The sequence below is a fragment of the Podarcis raffonei genome, chromosome 1 (genome assembly GCF_027172205.1).
Source record: "Podarcis raffonei isolate rPodRaf1 chromosome 1, rPodRaf1.pri, whole genome shotgun sequence".
Lineage (NCBI taxonomy): Eukaryota > Metazoa > Chordata > Lepidosauria > Squamata > Lacertidae > Podarcis > Podarcis raffonei.
The window spans coordinates 10909476-10929601 of NC_070602.1; the positions used below are offsets into that span (position 1 = coordinate 10909476).

Consider the following 20126-nt stretch of genomic DNA (forward strand, 5'->3'; position numbering starts at 1 on the left):
GGGAGCACCGGTTGATGTCGGCCGGAGGGGAGGGGGTGCGCGCAGGGGGTTGAATTTGGTTTTTGACTCCACCGACGTTCTCTTTCAAACTGCATCCCGGAATAAGCACACGTCAGCCAACGAGGCCATTAGCATAATCTTTATGCTTAACATTATTAAAACCCACTCGCTCAGCGCAGTGTCGTTGCTCCCGTTAACATCACTTCAAAACGCTAAGATTATAAGGAGCCCTGCAGGTCGGAGCTGGTTTTGTAGCCGGGCTGGTGGAGGAAGCCTTGCATTATGGTCTGTATGGCATAAGCCTGCAGTCCCCTCCCTCCCTGACTGTTTGCAACCTCCCCAGAGAGCGCCAAACACTCGTCTCTTTCTCACTTTTGTGGAAACATTCATAGCCCTGCCAGCTGTGGGAGTGGAAACGAGAGAATGGATGTATTATGCTCCCCTGTACTTCAGATCAGAGGTGCACAGCGAAGGCAGCATTTGTTCCTTCTACCCTGTGACAACCGCCCACGCGCCCTGCAAAGCTCAGGAACAGAATAAGCACCAGAGGCCTATCGAACGCAGCATCCTGCGGCCAGCCCCAAGTCCTTGAGATGCCCCACAAGGAGAACAGAACCGCCCTAGGCCTCTCCTGTTGCAGCAGCTGAAGTTCAGAAGCATCAGTGCTTCTAATCCTGCAGGGAGCAGCCATCATCCTGACTAGTAGCTACGGATATAGTCTTCTCCTCCATGAATTTATCTCAATTCCCTTCTAAAGCCTTTTTGAGCACCATATCTTCTTGTAGTAAGGAACAAGTGGACTGGGAAGATTGTGGCTGGAAGGCTATTGGTATAGATTATTTTGCTCTGGTTGAATTTATTTGGGTGTGTGGGATAGGAGGGTTTTTTTTAAAAAAAGAAGTATTTTCAGAGTTGCATCATGTTCTCTCCATCTCCCACAGCAGAATGGGATGGTAGAAACTTGAGCTGATGAAACATGTTGCTGTGGTCTGCAAACGGGCGGTGCAATTGATTCTGTCTGTCCCCAATCTAGAGAAGATAAGGAGACTGTTAATCTTAGGGTCGTGGGTTCGAGCCTCATGTTGGGCAACAAGATTCCTGCACTGCAGGGGTTGGACTAGATGACCCTCGTGGTCCCTTCCAACTCTACAATTCTATGATTCTAGTGAGCTCTGTAGTTCAACAATGTGAGGAAGTCTTTTTTCTTTTTCTTTTTCTGAATTTGCCGTCACCATATGGCTTTGTTGAATGACCCTGGCCTCTAAGAATTACAAGAGAGTGGAGGAAAATACGTATTTCATCCACTTTTTCTACACCGTACATTACGTTATGTGCCTCTATTGTGTGTCCTGACTTGCTTTTTTCTAAACTATAAAGTCCTAAATCTTTTAGTCTTTCCTTGTAATGGATTGCTGCAGTCCCCTGGTCATTTGGTTTCCCTTTTCCAGCTCTACAATACTCTTTTTAGAGGCGCAGCAGCTAGTACTGTAAACAATATTCCCTTTTTTGCAATTTTTTATTTATATTTTTCCATTACAATTTTTTTTAACATTTCATTGAATAGAACTATATATTCATAATCTTTAACTTCCCTCCCCGCCCCTTCCATTGTTCTCTTTATTTATCCATCACAACTGCGTATTCTAATGACCCCATATGTTCACATCTCTCCCTTGTAAGCAATATTCCTCGTATTGTCCTGGTCTGGGACACCACTCACCATTATATATTTTTATGGAAGGGGCAACGCAGGCCTCTTGAGCAACAGAGATCCAAAAGGGACTTGATTTACGAACACCTTTCCCCTCCCTATGCCCATTAAAATATTTGTGCTATAAGAGCAAGGCTGTGAGAAAGGCTGAACACTGGCTTTGAATGGACGGGTCTGAAAATAGCAGGTGCAAAACATAAAGGACGGCTTAAATCTCCATCTTTTCTTGCTGATTGTCAGCCCGTGGGTGTATCTGATGGGCTTGTACCAATGTGAATAAACATCATCTCTCCCTGCTTTCTTTAAGTTCTGTTATGTAAAGTTCTTTAAGAGAAGGGAGAAAGATCTGGACACACACAGAGAGAGAGAGAGAGAGAGAGAGAGAGAGAGCGCGCACATGGTAGAGATTTTGTGCAAGAAAAGTCATTTTTCCGGGCTGCCCAAATCTTGTAACGCAATCCTAGGCATGTTGTTTTCGCAATTAAGTCCCAGCGTATTCAGTGGGGCTTTCTTCCGGGAAAGTGTGTTTCGAATTGCAGGTGAAGGTCGTCCCACCCACAGTGAACCGAGTTCTGCAAGCAGCTTGCTGTATAAGGCAAGGGCATCTTGAAGGTGAAGCGGGGGGGGGGGGAATCCTGCTTCTCTTGCTCAAGATTAAGCAACCTTCCCGGCATGTTCTGATCGAACGGCGCTAGAGAGTTATAAATCCAAAAAAAGGGGGGAGGGGGGAATAGGAAGCCTCTTGCACAGAGAATTTGCTTCTTCCTTGTTGCCGTATCTGCTTATTTTCTTGAGCAAATGGTTAAGCCAGGCATTAAATGGCTTGGCTGGTCCGCAAGCCCTGCTACAGCCGACTCCTTTGAGCAGATTTACAGCCCTTTGTATGCTGGTCGCTGCTTATGTCTGCAGCTGTGTGAACGTCCCTAACCTCTATTAACCTGCCATGTCTGCTGCCTGTAGATGTACCCATTCAGCACTGACGCCGAAATCCCGGCCGCAAAGGCAAATGTTAAGACCTTGTAAATGGAGTTGTAGACAAGGCTCACTTATTCCGGGCGGGAAGAGCAAGTAGCTCGAAAGCTCGTGCCATAATAGATGTATTAGTCTCTAAGGCCCCATCTGATCTCCTGGTTGAATCCATACATTCCCCCAACCCTCCTCTTTGCAATCAAAGGAGGTTAACAAGACCAGCAAAAAGAAAAAGGAAAAACATACACTATTTAGAATTCATTCCCATAATGTTCTGGGGAGCCAGATGGGAGCCATTTTCAGAGTGTAATAGGTTTGCTTTGTGGGTTGTTGGGGTTTGGTCTGGTTTTTAATCAGAAATGCTGCTTGCTAGAAATCTTCCCGTCTTTTCTTGTTTTTTAAACACATGGGTTAATCTTTTAAAAATGTCTCTCGCGAGCCCGGCTCACCTGCAGAAAGAATACCACTGATTAAGGGTTATGATCCCTTGTGTGTGAAGCGAGCCTTCTAAAGAGCTGCATAAAAATGTACCATTGCTTCAGAAGTAATCTTAGCGGGGGGGGGTGGAAATACGTCAGCCAATTTGTGTAGCTCTGTCTTGCTTTAAGACTCTGCTGCCTGCATGGCCCACCAGCCAGGATTAAGATATTGGAAGCGGGGGCTCATGTCTCAGCTAAACTTGGAGCTTTCTTTCGCAGTGCTGAGCAGGAAATTCTCCATCCACCTAATTGAGCTCTCTGCAAAATGGGAGAAAGAGTGGTGGAAATCTTTTTCTCTCTTTTTTAAAGAAAGGAAGAAAGAAAAATGAATCGGAAACATGATTAAGGTTCATCACCTAATGCCTGGTGAGTGGAGATGCTTTTCATTCTCCCGTCTTGAAACTACAAGGTCATTCCATGAAACTGCATGGTGGGCGATCAAAGCAGAAAACAGCATCTTCCTCACACAGTAAAATTGTAGAGCTGGAAGGGTCCTGTGTGAGTGTCTGGAGGCGGTTGGAGGATGGATGGCGGCTAACAGATTGAGGTTGAATCCTGACAAAACAGAAGTACTGTTTTGGGGGGACAGGAGGCGGGCGGGTGTGGAGGACTCCCTGGTCCTGAATGGGGTAACTGTGCCCCTGAAGGACCAGATGCGCAGCCTGGGAGTCATTTTGGACTCACAGCTGTCCATGGAGGCGCAGGTCAATTCTGTGTCCAGGGCAGCTGTCGACCAGCTCCATCTGGTACGCAGGCTGAGACCCTACCTGCCCGCGGACTGTCTCGCCAGAGTGGTGCATGCTCTGGTTATCTCCCACTTGGACCACTGCAACGTGCTCTACATGGGGCTACCTTTGAAGGTGACCCAGAAACTACAACTAATCCAGAATGCGGCAGCTAGACTGGGGACTGGGAGCGGCCACCGGGACCACATAACACCGGTCCTGAGAGATCTGCATTGGCTCCCAGTACGTTTCCAAGCACAATTCAGTGTTGGTGCTGACCTTTAAGCCCTAAATAGCCTCGGCCCAGTATACCTGAAGGAGCGTCTCCACCCCCATCATTCAGCCCGGACACTGAGATCCAGCGCCGAGGGCCTTCTGGCGGTTCCCTCACTGTGAGAAGTGAGGTTACCAGGAATCAGGCAGAGGGCCTTCTCGGTAGTGGCACCTGCCCTGTGGAATGCCCTCCCACCAGATGTCAAAGAGAAGAAGAACTACCAGACTTTTAGACGACATCTGAAGGCAGCCCTGTTTAGGGAAGCTTTTAATGTTTGGTGCATTACTGTATTTTAATATTGTGTTGAAAGCTGCCCAGAGTGGGTGGGGAAGCCCAGCCAGATGGGCCAGGTATAAATAATGAATCATCATCATCATCTAGTCCAACCCCCTGCAATGCAGGAATCCTGCCCACAGCCATCCCTGGGTCAGTGTATAGTTTAACTATGGAATTCGCTTCTACAAGATGTAGGTATGCAACATAAGCAGGTTGTCTGGTGGGAGGGAAATGCCAGGCTAGCTTAACCCGGCAGGTGTGTTGCTGCTGCTTTCACTGGTAGGGAGAGGTGGGAGAGCTAAGAGAGAGGGAGGTTGATGCAGTGCAGGCGATCAGCTACACCTGTATGCCCATTCCATGCTTACTGCTTCTCCCTTCTGATAAGCAACAGTGACTCGCCTGCCAGGAAGCGAGCTTTGTGGTTCCGCCCCACGGCATGAGCTGTTTCTAAGTGTGCAAAGTTCTAATCGTGGTTGCTAGTCTTCATGACCTGTTTGGGGGCTTTCCAGAGATGATAATTAGATGATCGGCGAGATTACAGGGAACCAGGCAGAGGGCCTTCTCAGCAGTGGCACCCTCCCTGTGGAACACCCTCCCATCTGATGTCAAGGAAATAAACAACTAACAGACTTTTAGAAGACATCTGAAGGCAGCCCTGTTCAGGGAAGCCAATAATGTCAGGACCCGCCCATAGTGGCTGTGGCAACCCAGTCAGATGGGTAGCATACTACTACTACTACTACTACTACTACTACTAATAATAATAATAATAATAATAATAATAATAATAGATTCAGGTAGGTAGCCGTGTTGGTCTGACACAGTCAACATAAAAAAATAAAAATAAATTGTCCAGTACCACCTTAGAGACGGACTAAATTTCTTCTGGGTATAAGCTTTCGTGCGCATGCACACTTCAGATACACAATAATAACAATAGTTATTAATCAGGGTTCGGATTTGAACATTAGCAACCCACAAGGACCACAGGCTCAAGATTGTCGCTGAAACGAATCCACACGTTTACTGGTGCTTCACTCAAAGCGTACTGTTGCCTTCTCATGAACTTTGAAGCCAAACTCGAAGCAATGAGCTTTCCTCTCGTACTTTCCCAAAGAGCCCCACCCAGAACAGCAGGGGCCTGTTTGCAGCAACCAAGAGAGCAGCTGGCGTTTTGGATGGGGGGCTTTTTGTCTGGAATGCCAAAGAACTAGCAGGCAGATGGAATTAACTTTCTTAATTCCTCCCATACCTCCTTTCTGGTAGAGGCTTGAGTTAAGTTGTGGGTTAACATATTAGACGACACAGCAATTCTTCAAACAGCTCTTGTTTATTCATAGGCCAGAACAGAACTGAACTGAAGGGTTCAGCCAGCCTGCTTATATAGAGCTCCACTAGAACACAACAGTAACCATTTTCTGTAACTATCCAATCACTGAACGTCACTTTCAATCCCTTATTTGCATATGTGGACCTGAGTGAAACCTATCTACAGTATCCTCCTTCTGGCCCAGGGTGAGAACTTCAGTACAGTGGTACCTCGCAAGACAAATGCCTCGCAAGACGGAAAACTTGCAAGAAGAAAGAGTTTTCCGTTTTTCGAGGTGCTTCGCCAGACGAATTTCCCTATGGGCTTGCTTCGCAAGAAGAAAGCCCATAGGGAAATCTCCGGGGACCTCTTTTAAAATGCTGGCGGTCGGTAGCAAAGACTTTCGCCCACCGCCGGCCTTCAGAAGAGGTCCAGGACCTCTTCTGAAGGCCGGCGGGGGGCAAAAGTCTTTGCTCCCAACCGCCTGCCTTCCCAGGATAGCGGAGAAGCGCAGCGCGTTTCTCCACTATCCCGATGGCTTTTGAAGGCAGGCGGGGGGGAGCAAAGACTTTCTCCCACCGCCGGCCTTCAGAAGAGGTCCAGGACCTCTTCTGAAGGCCGGCGGGGGGCGAAAGTCTTTGCTCCCCCCCCCCGCCTGCCTTCCCGGGACAGTGGAGACTTCTCCGCTGTCCCGGGCGATCTTAAAATGCTGGCGGGCGGCAGCGAATCCTTCGCTGCCACCCGCCAGCATTTTAAAATCGCCCCGGGACAGCGGAGGCTTCGCTGCCGCCCGCCAGCATTTTAAAATCGCCCCGGGACAGCGGAGAAGTCTCCACTGTCCCGGGGGCTTTTAAAATGCTGGCGATCGGCAGCAAAGCCCTCCTGTCCCCGGAGCTTGCGGGGCGGGAGGTGGGGAGAAGGGCTTTTCTTCCCACCGCCAGCCTTCAGAACAGCCTTCTGAAGGCTGGCAGTGGGAAGAAAAGCCCTTGTCCCCCCCCCCCCCAGCCTTCAGAAGAGGTCGGGGGACAGACTGTCCCCGGACCTGGTCTGAAGGCGGTTTCCATAGGAACGCATTGATTGATTTTCAATGCATTCCAATGGGAAACCGTGCTTCGCAAGACAAAAAACGTGCAAGAAGAAAAAACTCGCGGAACGAATTAATTTCGTCTTGCGAGGTACCACTGTACATAACAGCTTTGCTGGAAAGAAGATCCCAGCTTTGCTCCCCTGTCCCTTTCTCTTGTGAAGCCACAGGGCAAATGTCAGCTGTACCAGTGGCAGTCCTGCCTGGGAAGAGAGGTGCCAAGTTTTTCAGTTGTCTAGCCAGCAGGAAGAGGGTTGAAATGCCTTTGTCTTGGTGGTCTGCTTCCTGCTGGTTAATAGGACTTTGGCTTCAAGCAACTGCTGGTCCACTGACATGACCCAGATCCAGCCAGGAAGCTCTTAATGTTCTTTGCTCCTGTTTCCAGCTCCATTTTTGATATTTGTTCAGTTTGTTTCAGTTGATTTTTCCCCTTTTAATTCCTTCCAGATGAGCACAATGCCGGGACTTCCAACTAGGCCTTGTTTCTATGACATTGACCTGGACCCAGCAACTGGAGAAGTGACCGGCCTCTTCTAAAATGAACTGACAATCCAAAGTGAGTACTTCATTGCTTGCTATCCTGCAGGACTCCCTGCTTGCAACTGCTGGCTTTTTCCTAGCTCTGCAATCACGCCTGGTCCCACCATTCACTCTTCCCTGAAATAACGTGGAAGCCTTTTTTCCATCATGCAGTCCCTATTCTGCAATCCCAGGAACATGCATGTGAAAGAACTACATAGTTGTTTGACCTACATAGCTCTAGAGAGCTGCACTTGGCCATCTATTTTCTGCATTTTTCATCATGGCTCGCAGTGCTGAGGACTAGTAACATGATTTCTTTTCTTTTTGTAGGTATCCAAGCAAGGCCAGTTTGGCGAAACCTGAAGAAGGTACCTCAAGGGGTCACTAGGAAGTCTTTGGAAACAAATTAACCTGCTGCATTTTTAAAAAAATAATAATAATCTGTAATACTGTATTTTTAATTAGGTTGTCTACTTTTTAGTCACTACAGGTGAAAGTCTGCATCATGTTAAAAGCAAAGGGTGATCACCAGAATTAGTCATATTCAGGAGTAGATCTATGGACTTAAATCCATTGATTTCAGAGGGCCTACTCTGGCTAATGTTGGATATCACCCAGAAACCTTTTAAAATGGGTTCAAAACGTGGTTTTAAACAGTCAGTGAAAAGCAACATGCGGTTTTAACCAGGGTAGCAAACTTATTAAAGATGTTTTAATTGATTAATCACATGAGTTTCGATCTATGCAGTATGCATATGGGGAAACAGAATATTTCTAAGCAAAAGATAGTATTTTCTTTGTTGGTAGATTATATGTGTCGTCTTTGGCAATATCAAAGAAGCGTTCTTTTGGAAAGAGATGCTAGAGAAGGCTTCTTTTAGAATGGTGTTTGCCTTCTGCACTTTTTATATTCACTTTGTTAAAAAAATCTTCCCAGCTAATTGGAGGATCCTTTTTTGGGGTTGGTTTTAAAAAAATGTGATCATGTAATCCTAACTGATTAATCAGTTCAAACACTGCAGCCCTAGCATCCTCTATTAGTGCCTAATGTACAAAAGTGTGTTTTTAACATCTTAAATCTTTGGTGTAATTATGAATGCTAGTACATTCCCATGGAATGGGGCAGGCAACTCTGCACATATCCCCAAGCTGCACAGCCCGTTCTCAAATTGGCAAGGCAATGCACTGTTCAATGGCAGAAGCATGCAGACGGTAACCCAGGTTCAATCCCTTCAGTTAAAAAGATCTCTGGAGGCACGCCTGAGACCTTGAGTTCTTGCTTCTCATCGTAGGCCGGGGTCACCCAGTGCGGTGCCTTCCAAATGAAGGATGAACTACTACTCCCATAAACCCTGGCCATAGGTCATTGCCGGTTGGGATTCATGGGCATTGGAGGCCAGCAAAAATCTGGAGGGCGCTGCATTCCCTAAGTTGTTAGTAGTGCCTGCTAGTCACGATGGTTGTATACGACCTCCAGGATCAGAGACAGCTGCTGGAAAACAACAATTGGGGAGTGCCGTCATCCATGTGTCCTTCTGGAGGACTTCCCACTAAGGCATCTGGTTGGCCACTGTGGCCAAACAGACCAGCATTCTGACGGTGCAAAGGGTGCTTTGCATGCTCTGTTGTTGTTTAGTCGTTTAGTCGTGTCCAACTCTTTGTGACCCCATGGACCAGAGCACGCCAGGCACTCCTGTCTTCCACTGCCTCCCGCAGTTTGGTCAGACTCATGCTGGTAGCTTCGAGAACACTGTCCAACCATCTCGTCCTTTGTCGTCCCCTTCTCCTTGTGTCCTCCATCTTTCCCAACATCAGGGTCTTTTCCAGGGAGTCTTCTCTTCTCATGAGGTGGCCAAAGTATTGGAACCTCAGCTTCAGGATCTGTCCTTCCAGTGAGCGCTCAGGGCTGATTTCCTTCAGAATGGATAGGTTTGATCTTCTTGCAGTCCATGGGACTCTCAAGAGTCTCCTCCAGCACCAGAATTCAAAAGCATCAATTCTTCAGCAATCAACCTTCTTTATGGTCCAGCTCTCACTTTCATACATCACTACTGAGAAAAACCATAGCTTTAACTATACGGACCATTGTCAGCAATGTGATGTCTCTGCCTTGCATTCTCACATCAGTTTAAATGGCCTTCATCTGTTTGGCAGCAGTCAACTCCCCTAATGCAGGCCTGCAAATATATGATCAGCCAGTCTGAATCCGTGGATGGGGGCCCATCGGGTAGCTTGATCAACCTCCCTTTTTATTTAGTAGTCTTTGGGATGCAGAAAAAAAATAAAATAGAGGACAATTGACGAGCAGGTTGGTGGCTTTGTGTTTGGCTCAGCGGGCGACAAGTGGTCTATTCTGAGATGTGTAGCTAGTTTAAATGATACAGGGAAGTGGGTGGATGATTGTGTTCCCTCTAGCGACAGCTCCCCACGCAGTGGAGCAGAACTGCCCATCACTTGAGCAATGCTTCCTTGAGTAGCTGCTTGGTTTACTTGCTTGCGCACACACCTGTCTTGAGTCTATGTTTGCTTTTGTGCACCCATGAACAGAGCCTGTCTTCCTCATAGCAACTGGAGAAAGGAAAACTTCAAAGCCAAACTCTGTTTAACTCCTTCCGTTTTTGCACTGCTTGGGAATTCATTTAACAAGCATCTTAGTTTTCCCGTCAGGGATTGGGACTCGGCACATGTTCAGCGCAGGCTGCAACCAAATAGGTCATCTTGTCGCTTGGATGCCAGCCAGCCATTGTAGCAAATTGCCCAGATCTCTTGGGATCCCTATGTTGCCCTCACTGCGTGTTGGTTCTAAGTATACTTTTCCCTGCGGGTGCTTGATGTCTGCACGCTGCACCTTTTAAAGTCCTGCTATATTTTCATTTTGCATTGCTTCAAAAGCTCTGCTTGCTGTAGGGGTTGTTCCGTTCCTGGTTTCATTCCAGATCTGGAGTTTATTTACGCCTACCCTAATCATTGTCAGACAACAAGGAGGGCTGGGAACGATGTGGACTTGTATGGTCAACCTTGATGGCTTCTCGGGTGATTGCAGAGGCATCTGCTGCTGTAAGACACCTTGTTTGCACAGGATGTTCCCTTACACTGGGAATGTACAAAATACCTGAATACCTCTCCTTTGAGTCCTTTTCTGACTCTCAGTTGTGCAACTCTGACAAAAGAACTTAGAGGTGATGGATGGGAAACTTTCCTTGCTCCGTCCCTCTCTCTTATTTCATAAAAGGGCAAAGTCCTTGGTTTTGCATGCAGAAAAATGTCCCAGGTTCAATGCACAGGTAGGGCTGGGGGGGCAGGAAACCCCTTTTCTGAAACCCTTAAGAGCCACTGCCAATCAACGTAGACAAAGCTGAGCCAGATGGACCGGGTCTGTATTAGGCAACTTCCTATGTTCCTGTGGGTTTTTTAAAACATATTTTTAAATTAATTTTGAATATATTAACATAGCTTCAGTTCCCCAACCCAATAACAACCCCAGCTATGTACAGTTGCATTAGTGACAATAAAGTAAAACAATAAAGTAAAACATGGACTCGCTAGCTGCCAATTTATAAAGTGCTATTCCACGGGTGGCGCTGTGGGTAAAACAGCGGGTGGCGCTGTGGGTAAAACAGCGGGTGGCGCTGTGGGTAAAAGCCTTAGCGCCTAGGGCTTGCCGATCGAAAGGTCGGCGGTTCGAATCCCCGCGGTGGGGTGCGCTCCCGCTGCTCGGTCCCAGCACCTGCCAACCTAGCAGTTCGAAAGCACTCCCGGGTGCAAGTAGATAAATAGGGACCGCTTACTAGCGGGAAGGTAAACGGCGTTTCCATGTGCGGCTCTGGCTTGCCAGAGCAGCTTTGTCACGCTGGCCACGTGACCCGGAAGTGTCTCCGGACAGCGCTGGCCCCCGGCCTCTTGAGTGAGATGGGCACACAACCCTAGAGTCTGTCAAGACTGGCCCGTACGGGCAGGGGTACCTTTAGCTTTACTTTATTCCACAGCCTCCCATGTGTCTTGGGTGGTTCATATGCTTGTTCTTTCTTGGTTACGAATGAAATAATTGCTGTGGTTTTTATGATGGGTTTACTCCTGTTTGAAGTCCAGATCCTGACCTCCAAGAGAGACCCAAATTGGCCAGTGCTCTTTCCATCTCCGTCAGCATCGCTTAAGAGAAATTTGCATGCAGCCCTGATTTTTCTTTTTTCCAGAATCCAAAGTCCACCAAAGGCTTTGCCTTCAGTGTTTCCTGGTAGGCACCTCTTTCTATTTGTGGGGAGACTGGATCTCCCACATAAGACCTCAAGGACGGGACGTTTCCTCTTGCTTTGCCTTTTTAATAGGTCCCTGGTGTTCACTGCCAAACCTTTATTTCTTTTGTGCAACATTCATGTTTCTGTTCAAGTGATCAAACAAGATGCAAAAGCTGTTTCAAATAAGGTTTGTCACACACACACAGAAACATCCTCTTTCCTCTCCCCCAAAAGATATATTACTTCCTAATGTGAAAATGAAATTGTTGCCAGACTTGTAATTAACACAAATAAACTGCTACATCTTTGAAAAGCTCTCAGGTACTTGATGAATGTGCTGTGATTAATGTAGAGGAACTTGTTTTTATTATGAGTTCCAGAACTGTTTTGGGCAGGAGCCCTGGTTACTGGAAATGGATTATAAATGCTGCAATATTTGCATCTGCAATGCACCAACATGGATGGGTTTAAACCGGGGTCTCTGGAAAGGGGAAGGCGAAATGTTCACATATGGAAGGAAATTCTAAGGCCAGACATATAGTCAACTGGATTTTGATGTATATCTGAGGTGTTTTCATTGCCTCTGTGCCATCACCCTTGGTTCAAAGAGATCAAGGGCATACTACTTCTCATTGAAACTCTTATTAAAGCCTTCAGTTTAACTTAACCCTTATATTCCTTACCTCCTCAACCCCTACTGAAAATAAACCTGAGTTCATTTTAGATTATTCTGTAGTTTAGTGGTGATGCATATTCGTTACAGGTAAAAGATCTCTAAACCACTGAGCCTCTTGGGCTTGCCAATCAGAAGGTCGGCGGTTTGAATCCGCACAATGGGGTGAGCTCCCGTTGCTTTGTCCCAGCTCCTGCCAACCTAGCAGTTCAAAAGCATAACTGTGCGAGTAGATAAATAGGTACCACTACAGCGGGAAGGTAAATGGCATTTAGACCTGCTGGCCACAGAAAGCTGTCTCTGGACAAACACCGGCTCCCTCGACCTGAAGCAAGATGAGCACCACACCTCATAGTTGCCTTTGACTGCACTTAACCGCCCAGGTTAAAAGATCTTTTTAAACAATCTCCATTTCAAACCATGGCATCTCCAACTAAAAAGATCAGGGTTGGAGGGGAAGGGGAAGACCTTTCTCTGAGGCACTGTGGAGATACTGCCAGTCAGAGTGGGAAATACTGAGCTCTATGGACAAATAGTCTGACCTGGTGTAAGGCTGTGCTCTACAATCCGGGGTGCCAAAACCTGTGGTCCTCCAGGTGTTGAATCACAGCTGCCATCATCCCTAGCAATTAGCCATGCTGGCTGAGACTTAGGAGAGCAACCTCTTTAGTGTGGCAGCTTCTCCACCCCTGTTCTGCTCGCAACTGAAAGCATATTCCTTACCATTTTACTACCCATTCACTCAGTTTGCAAATGTCCTTTTGGAGCTGTTTGCAGTCTCTCATTGTTTCACTGACTGAACTATGCAGTATCATCAGCTAACTTGGCCACCTCACTTCTCCTAATTCTTTATGGTTTATGAACAAGTTAAAAAGCACGGGTCCCAATACCGTTCCTGGTGTTTTGTATGTGCCATAGAAGTTCACTCCATTGGTTAATCTCACCATAGGAAGCAACTGTGTAGAAGAGAGAGCTTTCACTTGGCAAACACCAACACACTCACAAACTGTTAGCAGTTGCTACAAGCAGTATTCACTCTCTGAGCCCAGAGAGGGTTCTTTGCTTTCAAAGTCCACAAGGGAAGTACTAAGTTGAGATGCTTTCAAAGTCCTGCAACTTCCAGAGTTCTCTTTGAGTCCAGAAGACTTGTAAGTTGTCCACCTTCTCTCAGATGAGCTCTTCTCAAAGACTTCCACAGTTCCATAAATTTCTCCAACAGTCTTCACACGTCTCCACTATGTCCCAACAAAGAATACCATAACCAGAGCCCTTTACGTACCTAATGCTATGTGCTAGTTTGCCAAGCAAGTTGGATAAGACAGTCACAGGATGCTTTGTTGAGTTGGAGGGGACCACGATAATCATCTAGTCCAACCCCTGGCAATGCAGGAATATTTTGCCCAACATGGGGCTCAAACCCCCAACCCTGAGATTTAAGAGTCTCGTGCTCTACCTACTGAGCTATTCCCCACCCATGTCAAGTGCACACCCAGGCTGGCTTCTATGCAGTGTATTATGTGGGCATAGAATGCAGGAAGGGACCATAGCTCAGGGGCAGAGCAACTGCTTTACACACACAAAGTCCTAGGTTCAATCCCAAGTATCTCCAGTTAGGTCTGGAGTGGGAACATCCCATGCTTGAAGTCCTGGCGTGCGACTGGCAGGCAGTGTTGACACTACTAAGCTAGGAGGACCGGTGATCAGTATAAGGCAGCTTCTGATGCTCCTAAGTTCTGTAGTGGTGACAAACCAAAAATTTCTGGCGTTGCTTTCACAAGGGAGGAGCCCCTGTGTAGGCGAAAGGCTTGCTATATATAGCCTCGCTATTGGGACGCGGGTGGTGCTGTGGGTTAAACCACAGAGCCTAGGGCTTGCTGATCAGAAGGTTGGCAGTTCGAATCCCCATGACGGGGTGAGCTCCTGTTGCTCGGTCCCTGCTCCTGCCAACCTAGCAGTTCGAAAGCACGTCAAAGTGCAAGTAGATAAATAGGTACCTCTCCAGCGGGAAGGTAAACGGCGTTTCCGTGCGCTGCTCTGGTTCGCCAGAAGCAGCTTAGTCATGCTGGCCACATGACCCGGAAGCTGTATGCCGGCTCCCTCGGCCAGTAAAGTGAGATGAGCGCCGCAACCCCAGAGTTGGTCACGACTGGACCTAATGGTCAGGGGTCCCTTTACCTATTGGGAAGAAGGAAATTCATGCAACAATTAGTTTATTGTCTTACCTGTAAAGAGCTTTGAAGCTTAAGATGTTTCTTGTTCCCTTTAAACCCCCCCCCCATTTTTAAGGATTGTGTTCAGGCAATGACAGCTGATAGGGGTCTCCAAGGCAAAAGGAACCAACTGTTTTGGTGTCCTCCTAAGGTAGTTATTCTGCATGCAATGTGCTGTACCCTGAGAGACTGGCAACTGGTGTGCTATGAGGAATAAATCACAAAAGACTCCTGCGCCCGGCCACCAAGGAGGCTGTTGCACGCCAGTGTGATTTATTGCTGTCCCTTTGCCTGCTCCCAGTCATTCTTTACTCACAGCGAAGCCATAAGCTCATCCATCTTCTACAGCTCTATGCTGGAAATTATCTGAACGGGCTCTCTCCGGGCGCCGAGATTGCAGCAGAAGTCCCTCTCGTCCAGCATGTTGTGTCTCTGCATAAATCACTATTAGAGCACCGCCTTCCAAACCGCTGCACACCCAGAACAAAAGGGTCGTTAGCAGAGGGGCTGTAGAGGTTGCGCTTTGCAAGATCAGGCAGCAGGTGCTGGGAAAGACCCCATAGAGCTGCGGCCAGCAAGAATAGACTGTACCGGGTTAGATCAATAGTTTGAACTGGTAGAAGGCCACTTCTGTTTTCATGTCCCTATGTGGGAAGGTAGTTCTTCTTGCACAACCCAGCAGGTGTTTTTTTGGGAGGATCACAGAATCATAGAGTTGGAAGAGACCCTGAGGATCTAGTCCAGCCTCCTGCAATAGAAGAAGAAGAGTTTGGATTTGATATCCCGCCTTTCACTCCCCTTCAGGAGTCTCAAAGCGGCTAACATTCTCCTTTCCCTCCCCCACAACAAACACTCTGTGAGGTGAGTGGGGCTGAGAGACTTCAGAGAAGTGTGACTGGCCCAAGGTCACCCAGCAGCTGCATGTGGAGGAGCGGAGACGCGAACCCGGTTCCCCAGATTACGAGACTACCGCTCTTAACCACTACACCACACTGGCTCTGCAGAAATATGCAGCTGTCGCATACGGGGTTTGAACCTGCAACCCTGGCATTATTAGCACCACGCTGTAACCAACTGAGCTGTAAGGTGGTGTAAGAAAAGTGAAGAGTGCCTCTCAATTTCTTCTTCTTTGAAAAAGGGTGTACTACCCACTGCGGGTGTTATGTACTGAACTGAATCCTAGATCAATAGGATCCAGAATGCAGCAGTCTGATTGGTCCGTAGGAGCCACCCAATCCAGTTCCAGGTGGAAGTGAATCGGTGACCTGATTGGCCTGCAGGAGCAGCCAATCAGACTTCTGGAGGAGGTGAATCCGCAACCTGATTGGCCTACAGGAGCAGCCCGGAATTAGCCAATCACGCGGGGCCCATTGTGTAAATAATGCATATATAGCTAGACATTTTGGGGAAAGATTCATTCATTGCTACTATGAGCTGAATAAAGAGCATGAAATTCACACTCGACTCCGAGTATATTTCAGGGGGAAAGTGTCCTAAGTTTTAAAGGATGCAACAGGTAGAAAAATAAGTCCACCATGACCAGCAGCAATTCTCAAGTGGTCCATGTGGGGGAAAGAGTATGGGAACCAGTAATCTAGGGTGCATTCACAATGAAACATCTCCACCCCTCCAGTTACTTAACCAAGGCTTTCTGCCATTCTTGTGGGTCTGTACTCAGAATTGCTAAATTGGAATCTCCATTCAGCCACAAACTTGGAATTGAAGAATAATGGCAGAGAGATTACTCTTATCAATGGCACACATACAAATTTGTGTTAAGCCGCGGGTCTCGAGTTTCGAGAAGGGTCCCTTGGCAGGGGCATACAAGACACCTTGAAGAAAGGGAGTGCAAATTTCCAGGAAGGAAGATCTTCCAGAGGGAGGCAATTTCGAGACAAACTCTCTTTGCGGCATCATTTAACTCTGCAATCAGACAAAACGCTCCGTTAGCCAAACTAGCTGCAGATGAGCAGATAGGGAGATAGGACTCATCTCTCCGTTGCAAAGGATTTAACTCTTATTAGGACTTTAATCCATATTATCTTTACAAGGCCAAGCAAAATATTACAAGATGCTGTGCAAGCTTTCAAGTTCTCCATAACTCTTATTCGGGTTTGCTGGTAAGCAAGTGGAGAGGAGGGGAAGGAACTTGCTATTGCTAAGTTCTGGAGATCTGTAAGCACAGATTTATTAGCAGTTGGGTTTACATTGCTTGGGAACCAAATTCTTACGGAAAAATCGACTAGCAAAGATACATTGACAAAGCAGCAATGAAAATTCAGGTAGGTTTTCTGCAGTTTGCTCCAGTTTTACATCATACACACACACAAAAGCAACATCAGCAGCGACCACCTGCTTCTTCTGAGGAAATGGAAATACACTTTTTCTGAAAAAGGGAAATTGTATTATACCGACTAATTTGTTTGACAAGATGCTGCACTCTTTGAGGGGCATTCTGTTTGTTATATCTCTCTGTGTATAATTTATTCATTTATTATAATTATTATTTATTCAATTTATATACTGCCCTTTTTCAGAAGATCCCATTAAAAACACATTACAGAACATCAGTGGTAAAATAATAATAAAGACAGACAACCTATCATACATATTAAAAGTAAGGCGAATGGCAGAGATTTACAGTTAAGGTAAATTAACGATAAATGTATTTACCAGGTATGGTTGCAACTCAGGTTGCTAAGAATGTCGTCTGCCCATTTCCCTGCAAAACGTTGATCATTTTTCCTACAGAGGCAGTTCTCTTTCTACAAGGGCTGACATGGATGCAAAAATCCACCATCATTTGAGCTCTGGGAGAGCAGCATTCTCCTGATGGAAGTGCAGAGTGTTTGAGGACCAGGACATTCACAGGGAAACCAAAATGCTTGTTCACAAAGCTATTGTCCTACCAATCTTAATGTACGCTTGTGAAACATGGACCACTTATAAACGCCATCTCCAACTCCTCAAAAGATTCCATCAATGGTGTTTCCGAAAAATTGTACACATCACTTGGGAAGACAGGTGAACAAATGCACTGGAAGAAGCAAAGATCACCAGTGTCGAAGCAATGATTCTTCAACATCAACTTTCTTGCACTGCTCATGTTCAGATGCCTGATTATCGTCTTCCAAAGCAACTACTCGATTCCAAACTTAAGAATGGAAAACGAAATGCCAGTGAACAAAATAGGTTTAAAGACGCTCTCAAGGCAAATCCTTAAAAATGCAGTATAAGCATGGATAATTGGGAAACAGTGGCCTCCAGTTGGAGAATAGCCTCTACCAAAGACGCGATAAGAGGAAGGCACACTTGGCAAACCCTCACTGTGATCAACTCCTGCCTGGAAACCTATGTCCTCACTGTGGAAGGATATGCGGATCCAGAACTGGCCTCCAGAGTCACTTACAGACACACTGTTAAGACCATATCACAATCTTACTCGGTTATGAGTGGTCGCCAAAGAAGAAGTTCATGAATTCTTTCTCCAGGCCGAAACAGAGCCTCCTCGTCAGTTGCAGGCTACCAGCAGAAAAGCGAGATTATAAGGGTTTCGTGTTATGGAGAATCAAGGCAATCTTAACATAAAGAAAGTGGGGGTTAATTTAAGGTGGTGTGCTAAACAGAAAAACTAACAAAAGACAAATCTGGTAGCAGTGCTTCTTCAGAGAAAGGGATCCCATAGGCGTCTGGATTATGCTGGACTACAACTCCCATTGTATATGGCTATTGGCCACACTGGCTGGGGATGATGGGAGTTGGGAGTCCAACAGCCGTTGGCGGAATGCTATAGGCTCCCCCTCCCTGCCTCATAGAATGAAGTCCCATCTCCAGACACCCCATGTTATGTACTGAAGTCTCACCCTGGGCCAGCAGGGGGATACTGTAGATAGTTATGCAAATGAAGGATCGAAAGTGACGTTCAGTGATTGGATAGTTTGTATGCAAATGAAGGATCGAAAGTGACGTTCAGTGATTGGATAGTTTGTATGCAAATGAAGGATCGAAAGTGACGTTCAGTGATTGGATAGTTTGTATGCAAATGAAGGATCGAAAGTGACGTTCAGTGATTGGATAGTTTTAGAAAGTTGCAACAGTTACATTGTTCTGGAGCTCTATATAAGCAGGCTGACTGAGCTCCTCAGTTCAGTTCTGTTCCAGCTTACAAATAAAGAGCTGCTTTGGAAGAATCACTGTGTCGTCTGATATGTTCGCCCACAACTTAACACCCCACACTTCCTGCATTGCAGGGGGTTGGAATAGATGACTCTTGGGGTCCCTTCCACCTCTACAAGTCTGTGATTCTACAAAATATTCTCTTCCTTCAGGCTAGGATCGCACTGCTGAATGGCCGACTTTGGCATTCAGCTTGATAAAGCTGGTGTTTTCATTAAAGGGTTTAATCTGGAACGCATCCCCAATGTTTGCGTGACTTGCAATGGTGGGGGAACCCATAGCATATCAACCAGTCTGAAGACATTAGTATTGCAATCACTGGCTGCATCTGTGCAGGCCTGGCCTCTTATACTCGTTTCCCATGTGCGGGAAGACAGCCAAGACAAATTGGATTCCTTTGATAACGTTCAGGCTGGACCAGCTGCTACTGCATGAGCATAAAGGCCTAAGCCAAGATGGCGGCGTTCTATCTCCCGTGTGAGAGGAAGGAAGACTCTGAATGCCAGTTGGTGGTGAATTGATTTACTACATTTATATGCCGTTTTCCATTCAAATGGGTCTCAAAGTGGCTTACAAGCAATAAATAACAATGCTAGCTAGAACATAACAGAACGTCACAAATACAGAATAAACTAAATCATCAGTAAAACAATTGCAATCTTATAAAGCACAAAGCAACAACTTAAACACTAAGCCATATTATATTATTAACAAATCAGTTCAGCATTTATAATCTCTAACACAGGGGTCAGCAAACTTTTTCAGCAGGGGGCCAGTCCACGGTCCCTCAGACCTTGTCAGGGGCCGGACTATATTGGGGGGTGGCGGGAATTAACGAATTCCTATGCCCCACAAATAACCCAGAGATGCATTTTAAATAAAAGGACACATTCTACTCATGTAAAAACACGCTGATTCCCGGACTGTCCACGGGCCGGATTGGGCCAGATCCGGCCCCTGGGCCTTAGTTTGCCTACCCATGCTATAAAACAATATTAACCTTTAGCCAGATCCAGCAGGGCTTCTTGTGTTGTTGACAATGGAGTGTGCCTTGGGGGGTGAAGTCAAACTGCTGCGTTAGGAGTACCAGTTTGGGGCGCAAGCCTGGGCAGTGTATATTTAGGGAGTCCTGAGCTGCCCAGAGGACAAGACCTGCCTCTCAGCACCCCTGATGTGGTCCAAAGGAAAGCAGAGCAGTATGTTTGGCACCAGCTTGGCTGCAGGAGTTGCAGGAAGGAGACACATAAGGCACCATCCATCCATTTTAGGGACTCCATTCTGGATTTGTGGAGGGTTTAATCCTTAGACTTTTCTTCTCTCCAATATGTCCCCCAAGGCAGTGGTGGGTTAGGATCAGAGTCCTCCTTCTCCTAGATGGGCTACCTTCCCAGGCTGACAAGCCCCATGTGCCTCTTGTTCATAAACAACCCATCAGAATCCCCAAACGCTTGTGTAAGTCACATCTCCCATTAGCCCTGGTCAC

The 20126-nt window shown here is 46.7% G+C and overlaps 2 protein-coding genes and 1 long non-coding RNA gene across 3 annotated transcripts in view; 2 read left to right on the forward strand and 1 right to left on the reverse strand.

Moving 5' to 3' along the window:
• The window catches only part of MTHFD1 (methylenetetrahydrofolate dehydrogenase, cyclohydrolase and formyltetrahydrofolate synthetase 1), a 79603-nt gene extending 71527 nt beyond the window's left edge, over window positions 1-8076 (forward strand). Inside the window, exons 27-28 of the mRNA XM_053404739.1 lie at window positions 7275-7383; window positions 7680-8076. Coding sequence (XP_053260714.1) covers window positions 7275-7364 — 90 coding nt within the window. The 3' untranslated portion in view covers window positions 7365-7383; window positions 7680-8076. The remainder of the gene's footprint in view (window positions 1-7274; window positions 7384-7679) is intronic.
• ZBTB25 (zinc finger and BTB domain containing 25) overlaps window positions 1-20126 on the reverse strand; it is a 96889-nt gene that overhangs the window by 52357 nt on the left and 24406 nt on the right. The gene's annotated exons all lie outside the window — the stretch shown is intronic.
• Window positions 10868-11900, forward strand: LOC128423054 (uncharacterized). Its single transcript, XR_008332660.1, has 2 exons — window positions 10868-10924; window positions 11336-11900. It is a non-coding gene; the product is annotated as an uncharacterized LOC128423054 (long non-coding RNA).